The sequence below is a fragment of the Xenopus laevis genome, chromosome 2S, assembly GCF_017654675.1.
Source record: "Xenopus laevis strain J_2021 chromosome 2S, Xenopus_laevis_v10.1, whole genome shotgun sequence".
Classification (NCBI taxonomy): domain Eukaryota; kingdom Metazoa; phylum Chordata; class Amphibia; order Anura; family Pipidae; genus Xenopus; species Xenopus laevis.
Window position 1 is genome coordinate 89699875 of NC_054374.1, and position 18451 is coordinate 89718325.

At 39.5% G+C, this 18451-nt stretch overlaps 1 protein-coding gene across 2 annotated transcripts; it reads left to right on the top strand.

Annotated features, from left to right (window-relative positions):
• The first annotated feature begins 1930 nt into the window (after positions 1-1930).
• Positions 1931-18152, top strand: gusb.S (glucuronidase beta S homeolog). Of its 2 annotated transcripts, XM_018249672.2 has the most exons (13): positions 2179-2313; positions 2586-2895; positions 5052-5240; positions 5598-5779; positions 6606-6748; positions 6933-7120; positions 9688-9840; positions 11458-11636; positions 12466-12612; positions 13603-13687; positions 14329-14505; positions 15651-15780; positions 17350-18152. In XM_018249672.2, the coding sequence occupies exons 2-13, from the start codon at positions 2881-2883 to the stop codon at positions 17472-17474; spliced, it is 1713 nt and encodes a 570-aa protein (XP_018105161.1). In that variant the 5' UTR covers positions 2179-2313; positions 2586-2880; the 3' UTR covers positions 17475-18152. The 2 variants fall into 2 exon arrangements, with proteins under 2 accessions (XP_018105160.1, XP_018105161.1); XM_018249671.2 differs by lacking the exon at positions 2586-2895 and having other exon boundaries at positions 1931-2313.
• Positions 18153-18451: the final 299 nt, after the last annotated feature.

Consider the following 18451-nt stretch of genomic DNA (forward strand, 5'->3'; position numbering starts at 1 on the left):
GAAACCACCATATGCATAAAATCAGCTTTTTGAAATTGGATCTTACTTACTTCACTCTCCTGCCTGCTCATCTGAATTGATTATTTCTTGATAATCTCGCTTTTCTGCAGAGCGTTTCCCCCATCTTTGACATCTTCTCTCCTTTCTCCAGTTTTTTAAGTGCTCTTTCCTCAGGTCCAAATGCTTCACACATCACATGATATTCTGCTTACCAACTGACACAAAATGGCAGTTGAGTCATGTGACTATGGGGCATGTGATCATGGCTAAGTCTCTTTCTCTACAGTTTATATACTCAGATATTTTTAATCCAAGGTACACACGGTTAATCAGCAGGTATACCCCCTTCCAAGCCATGGCTCAGACTCCTGGCATCTCAACAGAAAGTTCCCGGGAAGTCTCTTAGTCAATATATTTTATCCCTGGTTCTGACAGAGAAATGTCAGTTGGAGCTCAGAGAAATGTCAGTTGGACCATGTGACCACTGGTCATGTGATCATGGCAACTTTTATCTCACTTACAGTTTAAATGCTTGGATGTTTTTAATCCAATGATTGCAGGTATACTCCCCTTCCAAGCCATGGCTCAGGTGCCTCCCCAATAATAATTACAATAAATCACATATATTATGAATAACTTCTGATGTCGTTCAGCCAGTTCAATAAAGACATATTCGGTCACATGACATTGTTTGACCACTGAGCTTCACAACTCCCCACTGCACTCCCTGACAGACGGCCTGTTGCACGTGTACCAGTTTTACCTTTATATTTTTGTTATAGGTTTATGGTAATGAGAAACATTACTGACGTGAATCTTTCAATGTGTTAAACAATTTCCTTGCAGTTCTACTCATACCCCCCCCCCCTTGCCATTACCCGATGGTACCGTTCAGCTGAATGAAAAGCTGATGAAGATCATTCGCAGACATTTCCCAGCAACAGCGGCGTGAGCTGCAGACACTGACAGCACATCAATACAGGTCGCCGGCCTCAGATAAGGACGCAACAAATTGATGGCACATAAATCAAGTACCAGAGACGGGAGTGAGGGGGGAGCGGCTAGACTGCTGTCAATTGCTCAGGCTTGAGGGGAAGCCGCAGCCAATCAGGAAGTGACTGCTTCAGGAGAGTGTCGTTAAGCTCCGCCCTGGGACACGCTCATTGGTGGGATTGTGGCGTGCTAGTGTTTTGCTCGCCTAATATGGAATGTTGTCTCCAGAGGAATTATAGACTGGACGATTAGAGAGAGAAACTGCCCCTATGTGGATCCGGGGGGTGTGGAAGTTACACTGCATGGAGAGTGGTAGTTCAGCCATTAATGGGTGTATCCAATCAGTGTGGCAGCAAACAGACTGGCCCATCCACTTGTATAATCAACAATTTAGCAACGCTGCCCATTACTTCTTGCTACATAATATTCAGAATAACCAAGATCAGGGGACGCCAAACGCAGGAACACTATGTCAGCAGTACTATTCGCCCTTCCATTAGCCCAATATCACTGCCTCCCCATGTTCTTCTGATAAGCCCGAGGCTGCTGTAGAGTCAGGTAGCAGCAAGTAAGAGCAGGCAGCCGAGACTTTTCCCCAGTGCAGAGATAATATAAAACAGCAGCCTCTCAGGCCGGCACACTTATTTGTATAAAGAGAACTGTGCGCTTCTATCAGCCGGTTCAGCGTTGCTGCTGTCAGTCAGCCTCATTCCTTTCCTCTGTAGCGTGCAGGAGGTGGCGGGGTTAGACAGTAGAGTGACAAGCACACTGAAGGGAGTCTGCCCCAGTCTGACCCTGATATCCTGGATATCCCCCTCCTATGTACACTAACACTGTACATTCTGAACTATCGCTTTGCTCCGCTCAGTCACCTGACATGACAAGCAGAGAAGGGAACTGGGGCGTCGATCATGCTGAACAGCGAATCCAGTGACATACCCCACCCATTTGTCACGTGACAATGACCGGTGCACATGACCCAGGTTAGCTGGGGAAGGAAGTGCTGCTGCTTGTTTTCTACAGTGAGAAGAGTGTGAAGCTGGGGCATTCAGAGCTGCAGACAAGGGGTAGGAGGAGGAGGAAGTTGGTTTGCACACAAAGCAGTTATACAGAGACATGTTTGCAGTGTGGGCTTTCTGGTTCTTTTTGGGTCTCAGCAGTTGCTGTGCTTATACGCTGGATGGAGGGATATTGTATCCCAGAGAAACCCCTACGAGAGAGAAGAAGGAGCTCAGTGGCATTTGGAGTTTCCGAGCTGATAAATCTCCGCAAAGGGACAAAGGTTTCCAGGAGCAATGGTACAAGAGACCCCTCAGCGAGGTAATATTCTATAGCCTGAATTATTACTAGTGATGGGCGAATAATAGAGTTGTCTTTAATGGCAGTTTCCTGTAGCTTTAACTCCCTTTTCCACCCACATTTGTGCATTTCATGAATGGCAGACTCCTTATAATATTCAAATACCTGATCTATAAACCTCTAGTTATTGCAACAATTTATAGAATAGCCAGTCTCTAACTTACTAACTATTTTATACTGTATGTGTACCCATCCTACTGTGTACCATAAATACTGTACAATTAAAATTGCAGGCCTTCTTAGACACTCCTCATCCCTATGCAGCAGTGTCTTAATAGGGAGTCTGGTGGACCCATGGGTAGATTAATGCAAAGGCTTCCCTAAGCTATTGTGCCAGATGCCCGTCAAACCTGACCCAGAGCAGAAAGCTCAGAATCTGCATGCATCCAGACCCAGCAGTAGCCTAGAAGGGGCTTGTGGATGTAGCCTAGGAGCCTCACATCTCATTAATCCACCACTGGATGGACCCTCTGTCTAAGGGGAATAGGAGATAGACTGCGTGACATATCATACTACTGACCAACACTTATGCTGCACCCCAAGGTGAGGGTTCGAATATTTAAAAAAATAATCTTTTCATATCTTTATTTTGGTGGGTGGGGTCGTATCTAAATTTTTTCTGTGCCTTGTAAATACATACAGGCACTCAGGTCTTATCAACTGCAGGGCCAAATTGGGACCATTTTGGCAAGGCCCCCACCAGATGGAGGGTAGCTGGCTGGCATGGGGTTCCAGGGCTGGGTAAATAGTACCTGCCTTCTCCTTCTCTCCATCTGACTTCTGCTGCCTTTTACCTGTCTCTCTTATACCATTGGCCCCCAACATGAGGCAGTAGATACTGGCACCTCAAGTCAATTATTTGGCACCACTAGAATTTCTGGACCTTCCATAAGGGACAACATACATAGTAACATAGTAAAATAGTAAGTTATGAATTAACAGTAACATTGTAACCAATTAACTGCATACTGAATAAACTAGATATAGAAAGTTCCCCTAGTCATGACAGAAAAAAATGATATAAACCATTACATAGAGAGGGAGGTTCCATTTATAATGTGCATTCTGCTCAAATATATGAATATATATATATGTTCACAAACATTTTAGAAGTAAGCTCACTCTGTGATTCGTTTATAAACCACACTGGACAGTTTAAGATGGACAGTTGAACTTTCTATTGTACCCAGCTTTAATACCTGAAATTTAGTGCATACATTTTCTTCTCTATGGCCTTCACAGCCAACCAGAAGGTATCACAGCTTCCACCTTGGCCTAAATACCTTACAGACACATTTGTAATGTGAATTCCAGTAGAGCAGTGATCCCCAGTACTCCTTGTAGGCTGCCAGTCCCCATAGGGACTACCAAATTGCCAATCACAGACCTTATTTGGCACCCCTGGAAACTTTTTCATGCTTGTGTTGCTCCCAAACTCTTTTTACATTTGAATGTAGCACACGGGTGAAAAAAGGTTAGGGACCTCTGCAGTAGAGGTGGAGGATCAGCTGTTCTCTGAGCAGGTCCAGGAGTGATAGTCAAGATCGTGGCTGGGCTTAAAGGAAAACTATACCCCCAAAATGAACACTTAAGCAACAGATAGTTCATATCATATTAAGTGGCATATTAAAGAATCTTCAAAAATAAATGGAAAGCCAATACCCTGTCTGCTACAAACGGGTGAATCCCAAACTTTATTCCATGGTGCTCACAACACTTCAATGTTCAAACATTTCGGGACCGCATGGCCCGTTCCTCAGTGGTCACTGAGGAAGGGCCATGCGGTCCCGAAACGTTTGAACACTAAAGTGTTGTGAGCACCATGGAATAAAGTTTGGGATTCACCCGTTTGTAGCAGACAATGTATTGGCTTTCCATTTATTTTTGATTATTTCACTGGCGAGTGGCTAGGCCAGAGCCTCTACCCAATTCCCCTATCTGGACTTTAATGAATATTAAAGAATCTTACCAAACTGGAATATATATTTAAGTAAATATTGCCCTTTTACATCTCTTGCCTTGAGCCACCATTTCGTGATGGTCTCTGTGCTGCCTCAGAGATCACCTGACCAGAAATACTACAACTCTAACTGTAACAGGAAGAAGTCTTGAAGCAAAAGACACAACTCTGTCTGTTAATTGGCTCATGTGACCTAACATGTATGGTTTGTTGGTATGTTTGTGACTACAGTGAATCCTACGATCCCAGGAGGCGGCCCTTATCTATAATCATAAATTTTCTATTTATGATTATAGAGACCTACATTGTTTGGGGGGTATAGTTTTCCTTTAACCAATCGGAGTTGGGGGTGGGCTTGGTCAGTCAGAGCTGCAGACTGGCTTTGCCAACCAGGTTTAGGGGGTGGCAGTAGCCAATCTGATTTGGGGTGGACTTAGACAATTGTGGTTGAGGGTGTGCTATGCCAGTCAGGGATGGAGGCAGGTTGGGGAAAAAGATAAATGGGAATGATTTTTCTGTTCTGCCCTGGTGGGGCCCCCTTGGGTGTGGGTTCCTATTGGGCCTAATAGGTCCAATTAGCCTAAGGCTGGCCCTGCATGCACTTTTATAATGTTTCTGCCCCAAACAGTTCTTGCCAGTGAAATAGTAATACATGGGTGTAGATCACTTCACATTTTGGACAGCTTTGCTGCTGTTGCTTTTTCCCTCTGTATTCAATTAATCTATAATCTTCTTGCAGACTGGTCCAGTAATAGACATGCCAGTACCTGCCAGCTATAATGATATCACTCAGGACATCAGTCTGAGGGACTTCGTAGGCTGGGTCTGGTATGAGAAGGAAATCTGGCTCCCAAGCCGGTGGGTAGAAAAACCAGCAACTACGCGGGTCATGCTTCGAGTTGGCAGTGCTCACTATTTCTCAGTCATTGTAAGTATAGAGAATACAACTCTTAAAAATGAATGATTTGCCTTATCTTACAATTGAATGATGAAAGCTGCAACTGTGATATGAATGGGACTAAGACTATACCTGACTTGTGTACTATACTACGGAATGCTGATAGGATGTTTGTGGCTGTTAACAATGTTACAGTGGACAGAAAATCAACTGAATTGACCTGCCTGCTTCATGTATACATGCTATAGTTTGGAATTCACTATCAGAGAAGATGTTGTGCATTTTAGAAAACATATATCACTTCACACATACCACAGCTATGGGTACTGCATGCGTAAAGGGGAATGGAATTAAATGTGCAAAACTTAGTGTTACTATTCTTTCCAGTGGGTTAATGGAATTCAGGTCATGGAACATGAAGGAGGTCACCTGCCCTTTGAGACAGAAATCAGTAACATTATGAAGGACAGTGCCGGGTCTCTCTGCAGAATAACTATTGCTGTAAATAACACCCTCACTCTGCATACATTACCCCCCGGCACCATCCAGTTCATGGAAGACAGCACTCGGTAAGATGATTTGAGAATTAAATCTTCAGGATGGTTGGGAAGTATATGTTCATAATTAATTGAGATATGTATGGATCTTTGGTGGTAACCAAACATAATCTAGACTTATAGGGTGGAACTGTTCCTATCTTACCAATACATTTTTAAATGCCAGACCTCATCTCTGTCCTCTGTGATATAAGAAGTGGCTAGTTTTACAAAGAATCTCTCTGCTTAATGTCAGGGACTTTGTGTAAGTCTCCACCCACAGTTTTGCAAATGCATAAAATTGTGGCGAAAAATCGAAATGTAGCTGAATTTGCATCCTGCAGACATAGGGTACAAGCTACATATTTTGCTTTCTTATATACCCTATTGCTACCCTTAGCCCCCACCCCCCACCATCACTTTTGAAAGTGACTTGTATTAGTATAATAAATACATTTTGTTGACACAGAAAAGCTGTTTTTAAAAACCACTAGATGGAGCCATCTACACAACAAGATTATTCCAATTCCACCTGCAGACACCAGAGCTGGTTGTATATACACTGCATTTTTAAAAATGACTTCTGCTTCATGAAAACACCACATTACAGGACAGATTAATTAAAATGTGATATTAGATCTCCCTACAGCTCATCCACTTTCTATTTATTCCTATGGGATTTTTAGGATCCTATTTTTCAGTGGCTGAAATTTAGAGTTCACGTTTGATAAATTTGACAAACACACTTTTAAAAAAATCCCATAGGAATCTGCCCCAATATGTATAAAACATCACATGTGCATAAATTAAAATTCATTCTACTGGAATTCAAAAACTGATTTTGTATTCTTAAATGCAGGTACCCAAAAGGATATTTTGTACAGAATATAGAATTTGATTTTTTTAACTATGCTGGCATTCATCGGCCAGTAGTTCTCTACACAACGCCTAGTATCTATATTGGTGACATCACAGTTATTACAGATACTGATGGCAATACAGGTAGGTTCAAATGCATAGTCAGGTTCTCATAAACATTACTTGTTAACACACATTTAACAGCTTTTGGTGATATCCACTATGATAACATATAAGGTAAATCATTTACATTGTCCAATGTCCAGTCACTGCAGAAATCTTTCATTGAATTATCATCTTCTTATTTTGTTTTATCTTCCTTGTTTAGGGATAATTAACTATGTTGTGTCAGTCGTGGGTTCTGAATCCTACTCAGTGTCTGTGACGTTAAGGGATCGCCAAGGGCAGATGGTAGCCCATAGTGTAGAGGCTAATGGGCATCTAGTAGTGGCAGATGCAAAACTTTGGTGGCCTTATCTAATGCATGAAGAGCCTGGATACTTGTACTCATTAGAGGTAATTATTGAAAGTTCTCCCATGTTACACTGTGTATTGATAACAATGAAGTGCTGGGCTAGACAATATTGTATCATTCAAACATACAAATTACGTCTGATAGTTCTGTTATTTGTGGAACCTTTGATGAAAAGCATTTGTAATCCTGCATCTTGCACACTTTATCTGAATGCTGATAAGCTATATACATTTAGAGAGTATGTGAATAATAACTAGAATAACTAGTTGACTTTATGAACTTTGTTTTGTATGGACTTGGGTCTCGCATACAGACCCAAGTCCATCTCTTAAAGCGATACTGACATGTTCCTATAAAAATCATAGGAACATGTCAGTATCAAGTAGTTGCTGCACCTGGAATAGTTCCCCTGAAAGCCCCCACAGCCCCGTTGAACCATTTGTGTAGCCGACCCGTTAACACAGCTAACTGATCTTCTGTCTTGCTTCCGTGACGCTGGGCGCGGAGTGATCCTTCCATAGGCTGTTCATTGGTAATTAACCTATGGAAGGATTGCGCCGTCCCCAGCCAGCGTCACTGAAACTGCACAGAAGATCTTTTAGCAGTGTCGGAGGGTCGGGTCAATGGAGGTTAGCGGGGCTGGGGGCGGCTTTGAGGGGGCTTTCAGGTGAACTATTACGGGTGCAACAACTACTTGATACTGACACGTTCCTATGTTTTTATAGGAACGTGTCAGTATTGCTTTTACACCGATTTTACATTTTTTGTAGTCTGCCTATTCTTATAATACAATATCAATATTTTCCAATTCTTTTGCTATTAATTTTCATTGAACTAGTGCCCCTGGATGAGGTAATTTAAAAACAAACCCCTCCCTTCCCCAAGCAACAGCTTTAGGCTTTCAGAGGAAAAAGCAGTTTGTTATAAAGAGGGCAGTGGACTGGTAAATCACCTTGCTTCCCCTCATCAGTCACTCAGTAGAGCCAGGAAGTTGGACATAGTGAAAGTGTTATAGTGCCCCTTTCAGGAATAGGAAGCCCACTTGCCTTGTTTTATTGGGATCCACCCACCACACTGTGCACACAGCTTTATAAAAATGTGCACAAAAATCATACCTGCATATGTTGCCAAAAGGAACAGGACGTAATAATGTTAGCACTCTACTGCTCAAAGCAGTCAAACTTATTATGACAAACTGACACATACAGTATATCATGCACATGCATCTCATTTATATGGTGCAACTAATGTGTGTCTATTGGTTCAAGGCTCTTCTGTAGTTACTGCAGGCTTTAGACAGTTTTTAAGTATAAGGCTTGCTAAGGCTTATCTTTGCCTATGCTTTGGCTGGGCCAACAAACACAAACCCACTGCAAAGTAAGAGTGCTTAGTGATGTAAAACCAGTGGACTCCAGCACTAATGTAATGGTGCTTTAAGGACTGCAATTTCAATTCTTTTAGTGTTCCACCATCTATGGGTTAATAAATTACCTCGATAATATGCACCAGTGATGAGCAATTTGACATCCAAAGTTGAAATAATAAAACTGTTCAGTAACAGGATATATAATATATAACCCTATTTTGACACCACGTGTATTATAAGATGTATATCATTAATATCTTGGCATACACAGGTCCTGAATCCCCTTTGCTAAATGAAAGGGTACTAGGAATTTCTCTCTTGGCAGTGTCTCCACCTAGTGGGATCTGGTGATACACCTACGGATGGCCCCACTAGGAAACTATAAGTAAACACACAAGTGCTGCAAACAAAATATAACTTTATATTAAAATAGAGAAAGGCTAAGCAAGGCAAATTGCAATAACAATATCAATAATACTCCTGCCCTAGGGTTACCATGTGGTCTTCCAGCTCCTGGCACAGTGTATACCCAGGGCACAGTCCCACACTACACTCCTGGTGACCACACAGTCCCAAGAGCTCCTTACCCAAGGTAGCTCTCCTTTAGCATACATGTAGCAGGCTATCGAGCACAACCTGTCCTAACACAGGGACACATGCTGGGATCCTTCAATACCCTTTCTTCAGGCCAAAATTCACTGAGGGCTCATGCAGAACTGGTACAGGTATCCACTGAATCAGAGTCTCACAGAAATCCTTGTGCCGACTCCAACACTCATCCAGAGTGTGCGTACATCCCAAGCCTCTTTCACTGGAATCCCGCTCCGGGGATCTCTGTCTGGTTGATCTCTCTCACGATTATCAGAGTTCCGTTATCCCTGAGCCCACCAAAGGCATCGCCACCCATAGCCTGGGGCCTTTTTCTGCAAGATCCACACCCAGAACAAATCACTCCATCCTGAAGTGAAAGCAGACTGACCCTGAGCACATGGCAGCTCAGCTATATGAAGAAATTATGTAACAATTACACCTTCTGGCAAAATCTGGAATCTGCCAGGGCACACTGCATTAGGGACAAAGGACTCACTCCCCTCCCTTATCCAATTTAGGTCCAACACCTAGCTGGCCACAGCAGGGGATTGCCACCCATATGAAATTTTTCAGACAGTAGGGGAACTTAATCCTATGGGTTCCTACAGAGACTTATTTAGCCAAACAACAATGTTCTTGTGTTGTTTACAGGTTATGATATTGGCCAAGAATGTGAATGGGTCGGTGGAAGACATTTACGTTTTGCCTGTGGGAATAAGAACTGTGCACATCTCTGGAGACCAATTCCTCATCAATGGAAAACCATTCTACTTCCATGGTGTCAACAAACATGAGGACTATGATGTAAGTTGATGCAAGATCTACTTTGATACTGAAGCTATACCCATTATATAGTAGGAATGGCGACAATGTCATGTAAACACACAGAATGCATCTAATGAAGCAACACAAGCTAGTGTTGAATGAACAGAAAATCTGATCTAAATTAACTGAAATTCTAATTATACTCAAACTCAGAAATGCTATTAATAGGCTAATGGATAGTACAAAAAAGCTAGAAACGTTTCTGAATAAAATATATCACCGACTCACATTAAAGCTCAAGGAAGTGCTGTAATATTGAGGGGTAACATTTCATAAGGTGCACCCCCCTTGATGACCCCAGTCAATAGCATGCGGATGGGAGAGTGGGCCGGCAGAGGGAAGGGAGTTGAGTGAGCAGGGGGCGTGGTGCACACTTGTATACATCTTCAGCTCCACATACATGCATTACCGAATTTATAAGACAATACATGTCCATAAGGCCCTTTGTGTCTGTCTTTTTGTTTGGCATGTGTGGAGTTGACAAGAGGGAATTGCAAAGAACTGCCACGATAGAATCATTGGCAAGTAAACAAGGTTACCTGGCTTTGGTCTCAAAGAAAAGGAGGGTAGACAGGTTCAAAAATGTTTTCATCCTAGCTTTTCCTTGTGCTTTATTGAAAAAAACTCACAAAAAAAATGAAAAGTTAAGATATTGCATCATAACCAATCTATTTCACCTTTTGCACAAAATCAACACAAGACATTACCCCCAAAAAATTATCATCCCCACTGTTTAGTAAGGTGGTGCCAATGGACTATGGTGTGATGGTTTCATGATGGCAAAATGAAGCCACTTAAAATAAATGCTGTAAGTCCTGTAGGAATCTAATACACATAAGTAATTGTTCAACATGATATTGAAACAAAGCACATATACAAGGCTATGATATGGTCACCAAGACAGAAAGTGATCATGTCAATGGCCCATGTATTGTCCAACTAAATGTGTGTTCATTTATAGATTGTTGTCCATAAAAGTGTTGTTAGTTCCTTAATAGTCCAAAAAGTGTTGTGAAGAGAAGTGGCCCAATACCGACAAGTCAATGTTTGCTGATCTGCTAGTGATCTACTAATGAACTCTTTTAGACAAATGTGCTACCAAGGTGTTTTAATCAAATTAGCACAGTGAACACTTTTCCAATACAGTTAAAAATACAAGGTCTGGTATTTCAGTATGGTGATCCAAATTACAGAACAACTCTGTACGCATTCTGCGTAACAGATCCCACACCTATATATTTTTTTGTGGGAGATTATAGTTAACAAAAAAATCTGATAAATGCTTGAAAGTGAACAAAACATGAAATAATAACTTTTATCCTGAGAAGAAAACATTTATATAATCTTCATCTCATGGAAAGAAGAAACTCTGCATATAACCAATTAAACATTCTGTAGGATTTCTGAGATAATGAAGTTATTCCTCACTATTCACTATTACCAACTCAGCAATATGCAGGGTTTGGTCATAGTATTATTTTATAAAGACATTTGGTGGGGGTACATCATCATTAGGAAAATCAAAACTACTTTGGCAATTCCATGAATGTGTTGGCTTTTGTCTAGTCATCTTGTCTCATGTTTTCAATTTAACAGGTCAGAGGTAAAGGACTAGACTGGTCACTAGTCATAAAGGATTTTAATCTGTTGAAGTGGCTTGGTGCTAACTCCTTCCGAACCAGCCATTATCCATATGCAGAAGAAATCATGGACCTTTGTGATAAATATGGCATTGTGGTGATTGATGAATGCCCTGGAGTTGGAATTAAATACCCGTAAAGATTTCTTGATTTGTTTTGTATTACCACTTGCCGTTCTTTAGCATTTTGAATTGTATATTATAATACAGGACTGCAGTTATTAGTTTTAATTTAAATTTGCACAGTTTTTGATTGATTATAAGCCATTAGTAAAATATTCTTATTTGACCCAGCAGTAATGTGATGTTTTAGCATAGAGCTGCTGGGCTGCACCCCATGGCCCTATACCCCTTAGGGTACAACATCCAGGTTTCTCTAGCCCCACCTTACTACCTCTCCTCCTCGTCCAAGGGAAAGTACTGTACATGTGTATTGCTATGTCTCAGGGCTGGGTATTTCAATGCTCATGGGTGCAGCCAACTTTTACCCTGAAATAGTACAATCGGACATTTGCACCTGGAATGGAGGAGAGTCCTACTGAAGGAACACAAAGGGCTAAATGGGCGGCTATAACTAAAGAGGAATGGGGCTGCTTGCTATAGGAAACAGCACAGCAGCTCTGTGCCACAATGCTATTAAATTGAGTATGTTTAGTTGAGGATTTTACTTCACCTTAAAGCGTAGTGTTTACAGCAAAAAAATAATCTTCACATGTCAGGGTGGAGGGTGACCTCCAAGAATAAATATTTCCTTTACACATACAATTTTTAACCTAGTTATCCTCCTGGAGGTATCTGTAAAGGATATATATATATATATATATATTATTTTTTAAAAACATCAAGTGGGGGTGCATATATATAAATATAATAGTATTAGAGGTGCACCTCTAAAATATAGTAATTTACCTTCTTTGTGTATCAGTTTGCTTTGGGCAATACAGCAGTGTTTTTTTACTTTTTAGTGAAAGTTTTGGAAACCAATCTTTAAACCACCATTTAATAGTCATGGAGGAGTTGGTGCGCAGGGATAAGAACCGGCCTTCCGTTGTCATGTGGTCTGTTGCCAACGAACCAGCATCTCAGCTCCCTGTGGCTGGGTATTATTTTAAGTAAGTACCAGCATTTTGTTGTGTAGTGGCATTTAATAGTGTGTTTCTTAATGACTGGCTAAAGTTGAAAAACAAATGCTTTATGCATATGAATTCATTGCTTATATAAAACTGCTGTAAATCTACTCCCATTCTTTATATCTGTGTCAGCTGTAGCATAGGCATAAAACCACAAACAAACATATGACCTACCTAATGTAGCTCCTGACTGAGCACACAAGTGCCTATTTGCTCAGCTGAAAACTTGGCATAAATAACAGCTTAGTCATGCTTGATTCTTTCACCCTTGTGAATTTCTTAGGACAAATATAATAAAGATACTGTGTCTTCTTCATGATATTTAGTTTCACTTAAGCTGCAACAGTTTTTGGTCATTTACAAAATTGGTGTTATGTAGTTACATGTGCTAACTGTGCCCCAGTCCAGGTAGATATAGCAGCTGATCAGATATTTGCCTTTATTATTCTAACTGCCTGCTGGTTGGTTGCTAATGGTTGAGCCTATAGCTAGATAAAGAGCCAGACAGGCTTGAAACATTGCTCTTCTGCATCCTAACTTCTTAATGAAGATTATTTTATTGTTTTTATATGGAGTCCTGTCATTTGGAATTTAGTTGGATAATTATGGTGTGAAGGAGACACTGGTGGTTTGGCGCCCATAATTAAGACAGTCTATGACTCTGTATGCTGTGGGGTTACTTGACAATACCATAAAACTAATATATATAAGTCACACATACACTGTAGAATATAAAGCATATAAAATATGTTTAATATAGTATATAATTGTATATGCATCTAAAATAGACGTATAGTATTATACAATTATTTATAATCTATAAGAGAGCTGAATATAAAACCTAGTCTTTGGAACTATGGCAGATGGTTTCCTTTAGAAGACTTAAATATAATATAGTAAAACACATTTTTGTGTACTCGTTATGACTTTTGCTAACTGAACATGATCAATTGTAATTTGGTCTCTTAACAGAACCGTGATTGGATACACTAAGCAACTTGATCCCACCAGACCGGTGACATATGTTTCTAATGCTAACTATGAATATGACCAAGGTGTAAGTGGGATTTCTACCATCAGTCACATATGGGTACTTTGTAAAGCCCGTGTCTCCTGTGGCAGTGTCTACTCGTTTTTTATGGAGCCACTTTACTTGACAACCACCTACATACATATTTATACGCGAGTGCATTGACAAAGGTTGATGCAATGTTTTCTAACCCCATTTGTATTTAGAAAGTGTATTTAGAAATAATAAATGACATCAGTTGGATTCTGCTAAATTAGAAAATAAAATACACTGATGCATATGCTCATGCATGTTAAAATGTGGCCATCATTTTCATGTAGTTGTCAACTAAATCATAGATCTGTATACCCCACAACAATTTCCATATGTAATGCACAAACAATTTTAATTTAAGTAGAACTATATTGCTAACATATAAAAAAAAACAGCCAGAAGAATAAGTCTTCTGCAGGAAAAATTTGTTATTAGATACGGTTATAAAATCAGTTTTGCAGATTGTAGAAGAGAGGGTTTTAAAGAGTTTTGTTAGTTAATGCAAAACGGACACTTGTATTACAAGGCACAATATTGCCAATACTGGAAAGGTTAAGAAGTATCTGAGAGTTCTGTGTATAGACATTCTGGCTGATGCCTTTGCTGTAAGGCACTTGTGGATTATCTTTTTCTAGGCACCTTATGTGGATGTGATCTGTGTAAATAGTTACTTTTCCTGGTATCATGATGCTGGGCACTTGGAAGTTATCCAACTCCAACTCAATAATCAATTTGACAAGTGGTATGAGAAGTATCAAAAGCCTATGATACAGAGTGAATATGGAGCAGATACAATTCCTGGGTTTCACAGTGTGAGTATTTCATTCTTTATATGCATACATTGTCTTACACCCATTTATTACAATTACTATTATATTATTAATAAGACTTTCATTAACACATACAGTATTTGTACCAACTGCTAACATTCTGCAGGGCTGTAGAATATAAGAGTACAGTATATACATCTAACATACAAATTACAAAAAACATTGGATTTATACAGAAAGTAATGAGGGCCCTCATCAATAGAGATTACCCTTCTGGTACCAGATCATTTTTTCCATATGTCCACTGGCACTGGTTGCCAAACGAAATTTCATCTTGTGTACTTTTACTGAAGGTAACCAACTGGGACATGGGGAGAATGTAATGGAATCACTAGGCTGGGGTCTTAAAGGAGAATGAAACCCTTTTGCAAAAAACCCCATACCCCCCACCCAGTTAGACCCCCCCCTCCCTCCAGGCTTACAGCCCCCGCCCCGGGGAAATGCCCCATACTTACCCCTTGGCACAGATTGTTCCAGCGGAGTTCCACGCATCCATCTTCCGCATCCTCTGTAAGCTGACTGGGAGATCGGCAATTTCCATGTAATTCTGCGCATGTGCAGTTGTCGCAAACCGGCAAAGACAGAGGACGTGAAAGATGCTAATTTTGGATAAAGTATGCTGTATGATTGTTTTTCTCCTCATCATCTATCCTGGTAAGCTAGCATGTTGTCTCTTATTTCTTCCTTGTTTTTTCCTCTCTCTCATTTCTGTCTGGTTAAAGGGTTCCTTTACCGTGATGGATTAGCCAGCCTAAATTGGTATGAAACACTTACCTGGATCTCTGCCAGTGCATTGTATAGGATAATGAATTTAACGACTGACATGTTTATAAAAGAAGCTAAAAAGAATTTAAAGTTAAAAGAAAGCAGGCGTGAGAAATGTCAGTATTGTCTGACAGTAATTTAGATTGTGAATACATTGAGAATAGAACCGAATATCACTTAATCATGATGGGTTTTCACAGTTGAACCATTTTGTCCTCAGAACATTTTAGTATGTTGGTTGCTTCTTCCATTTTCTCAAAAAATTATTCTCATTCAAACTTGCCTTACATAGCTGTGTTAATGTGTATCGAAATATTTGGCGCTGACCTTCCTTTTTTTATTCTACTACTTTTGTATTGCAGGACCCCCCATTGATGTTCACTGAAGAATACCAAAGAATTGTGTTAGAGAACTATCATGCAGTGTTTGATCAAAAGAAATTTGTAATTGGAGAACTAATATGGAACTTTGCTGATTTTATGACAGCACAATGTAAGACTTGCTTAGTAACAGTAGTTTTACTTCTTCTGTATAGAAGCAATGTAATTAATATTTTGTTCTGTATTTTTCTGGCTTAGAAGTCCCTTACCTCAGATATGGGACCAAAAAATTGGTTGACATGTTTTTTAGGTTGGGTCAGTAATTATTTTATTAATGGTTTTAATATCTTAAGAGCCACTTTCGAGTACCTAGACTCGATACATATATATTTCCACATCTTCACATATTTCAAATGTAGTCAAGAGATAAATGAGTAATGCTGGGCCCTAAATCCTTCTTTTTCCATATGAATCTGTATTTCTTCTAAAACAGTTAAGGAACAATACCAAGCTTTAAAGGAATTGTTCATTATAAAGGTTAAAACTGGGTTAATAGGCTGTGCAAAACAAACAATGTTTTCAATATAGTTAGTTATACAAAAATGTAATGTATAAAGGCTGGATGTCTAACATAATAGCCAGAACACTACTTCCTGCTTTGCAGCTCTCTTGGTTTCCAGTGATTGGTTACCAGGTAATAAGCAATCAATGACTGGGGGGGCAGATGGGTCATAACTGTTGCTTTTGAATGCTGAGGATCAATTGCAAACTCACTGAACAGTTATGTTTCATGTGGCCACCGTTAAAGGGGAACTATCGCTAAAATGAAAATTTAATATAAGCTTCAGGATACCAAATTAAGAAACTTTGGAAAAATTCTGCATTGATTCTGAAATAATCAAGTTCATCTTCACTATTCCTTTCTCAGCATCTGTTTCTCTTCATTCAGGAGTCGGGTGTCAGATAAAGGATCCAATATATCTTATAGGAGTTCCCCTTTTGCCTAGATGTATTAGACCTCACTCTAATAAAATCACCAGAAATCCTGTCTCTCTACATGCACAGAATTTGTCAAAAGCAGTTATTTTGTTACATTTTGTTTGTACTGTAATCAGTTATTTGAGGGAGCTCTAATATATCTGCTAGGAAAGGAAGCCCACCTATAAAATATATTGGATCATTCATCTGACACCCAACTGCTGCATGAAAACAGAATGAAGAAAAACAAATGCTGAGAGCGGATATAGTGAATATAAAGTTGACTATTTCAGAAACAATGCAGATCTTTTAATGGATTGTATTTAGAAAGTTTTTTTTTACTTCAGCATGAGGAAGCTTATATTAAATCTACATTTTCCCGATAATTCCCTTTTAAAATCACAGACTAACTCAAGTTTTTATTTTTACACTGAACTGTTCTTTTGAATATCTAGCAGTAAGTTTGCTTCGTTTATATCAAAAAAATTATTATATTAGGCAATTAGCTGGAAATAGCTTGTATTCTTTCTAGGAGGGGTCCATGACAATATATATTTATAATGTTGACATTTAGGAGGGAAAGGCGAATGTTAACGTGGGCTTTCTATTGCTCTTTTAGAATGATAAACAAGAGATAAATGAATTATGGCAGAACTGTTCAGGACAGGGAAGAAAGGTTCCTGTGCCTTTGCTTAAATACTGTATGTGATAAGGCAGATCATATAAAATAAATGATATCACTCACCAGTCTTTACTTTTGCAGCTGTTACAAGAGTTGTGGGAAACAAAAAGGGAATCTTCACACGACAACGACAGCCCAAGAGTTCAGCCTATATTCTGCGGGACAGATATCTCAAGTTGGCTAACGCCACAGGCTTGTTCAAGTAGTCATGAACTTTATTTCTTTAAGGGACTGGTGTCTCCATTACAGAAGAGAAATGAATGTAGAGGGGAAGCTCTGTTTTGCTGCTTATTGCATTGCTGCCTATGGCTGAGCAGAATAGAAAGAAGTCTTATGGATAAAACAGGTATTATTGTTCAAATCCAGTCTTTGGATATACTGTATCTGTGCCTTCAACATTACACATAAAGGGATAAAATAACTGAATACAAAGCACACAGATTTGTCTATAACATTCAGATGGAGGAAAGGGGGTTTCCGTGGTTTGCCAAAAGCCATATTATTACTACATACAGGAAAAAAAACGAACAAACTCACAAACACATACTGATCTCATTAATGGTAGCAGTCGTATGAGAACTGTTGGTGGCTTTTATAGGTCAAGCAATTCAATGTATAGATACATCTCTGTATCAAAATGCTCAGGTTCAAGTTTTTTGTTGTGTTTCTTAATCAAGTTTATACATTCAGAATGTTCTTCTTTAGTCTGATTTTTACAAGTATGATTTCTTTTCTTTGATAAACTCCTTTTTATATTCTGTCCTCTGAAATTGGGGAGTATGCAAGAGTCTATTTACCTCGGTTTTATGACTGATTGTTGTCCTTTACCAAAAATGCACTGAATAACTTACCTTATTTCTATACAATAAAGATGAATCTCTTTAGCCCAGTGCTGAATTGTATGTGTAAAACATAAACGTTATACATGTTTTTTCCAAAATGGATCAATTATTGTCTAGCTGGGACAACTGCTGTACATGTGGATTTTGACTGTAGCTACTATAGCAAACTGAATTCCAGTGACTTGTGTTCAAGTCAATCCATTATAGAGAGAATAATGTACCCCCTATTGTAACATATAAGGATATTAGAAATCACAAAGGACTTCTATGACAATAATGTAAGAAATAATGCTTTTATACAAGCCATGGAACCCCAGGGTAATTTCGAATATTGGATTTTA

Bases quoted from the DNA above. Each gene is read 5' to 3' on its own strand.
- gusb.S (XM_018249671.2), top strand. From the start codon at position 2,110: ATGTTTGCAGTGTGGGCTTTCTGGTTCTTTTTGGGTCTCAGCAGTTGC. The intron at 5,780-6,605 runs GTAAGATGATTT...TCTTAAATGCAG, and splicing joins TTCATGGAAGACAGCACTCG to GTACCCAAAAGGATATTTTG. The intron at 12,613-13,602 runs GTAAGTACCAGC...GTCTCTTAACAG, and splicing joins GTGGCTGGGTATTATTTTAA to AACCGTGATTGGATACACTA.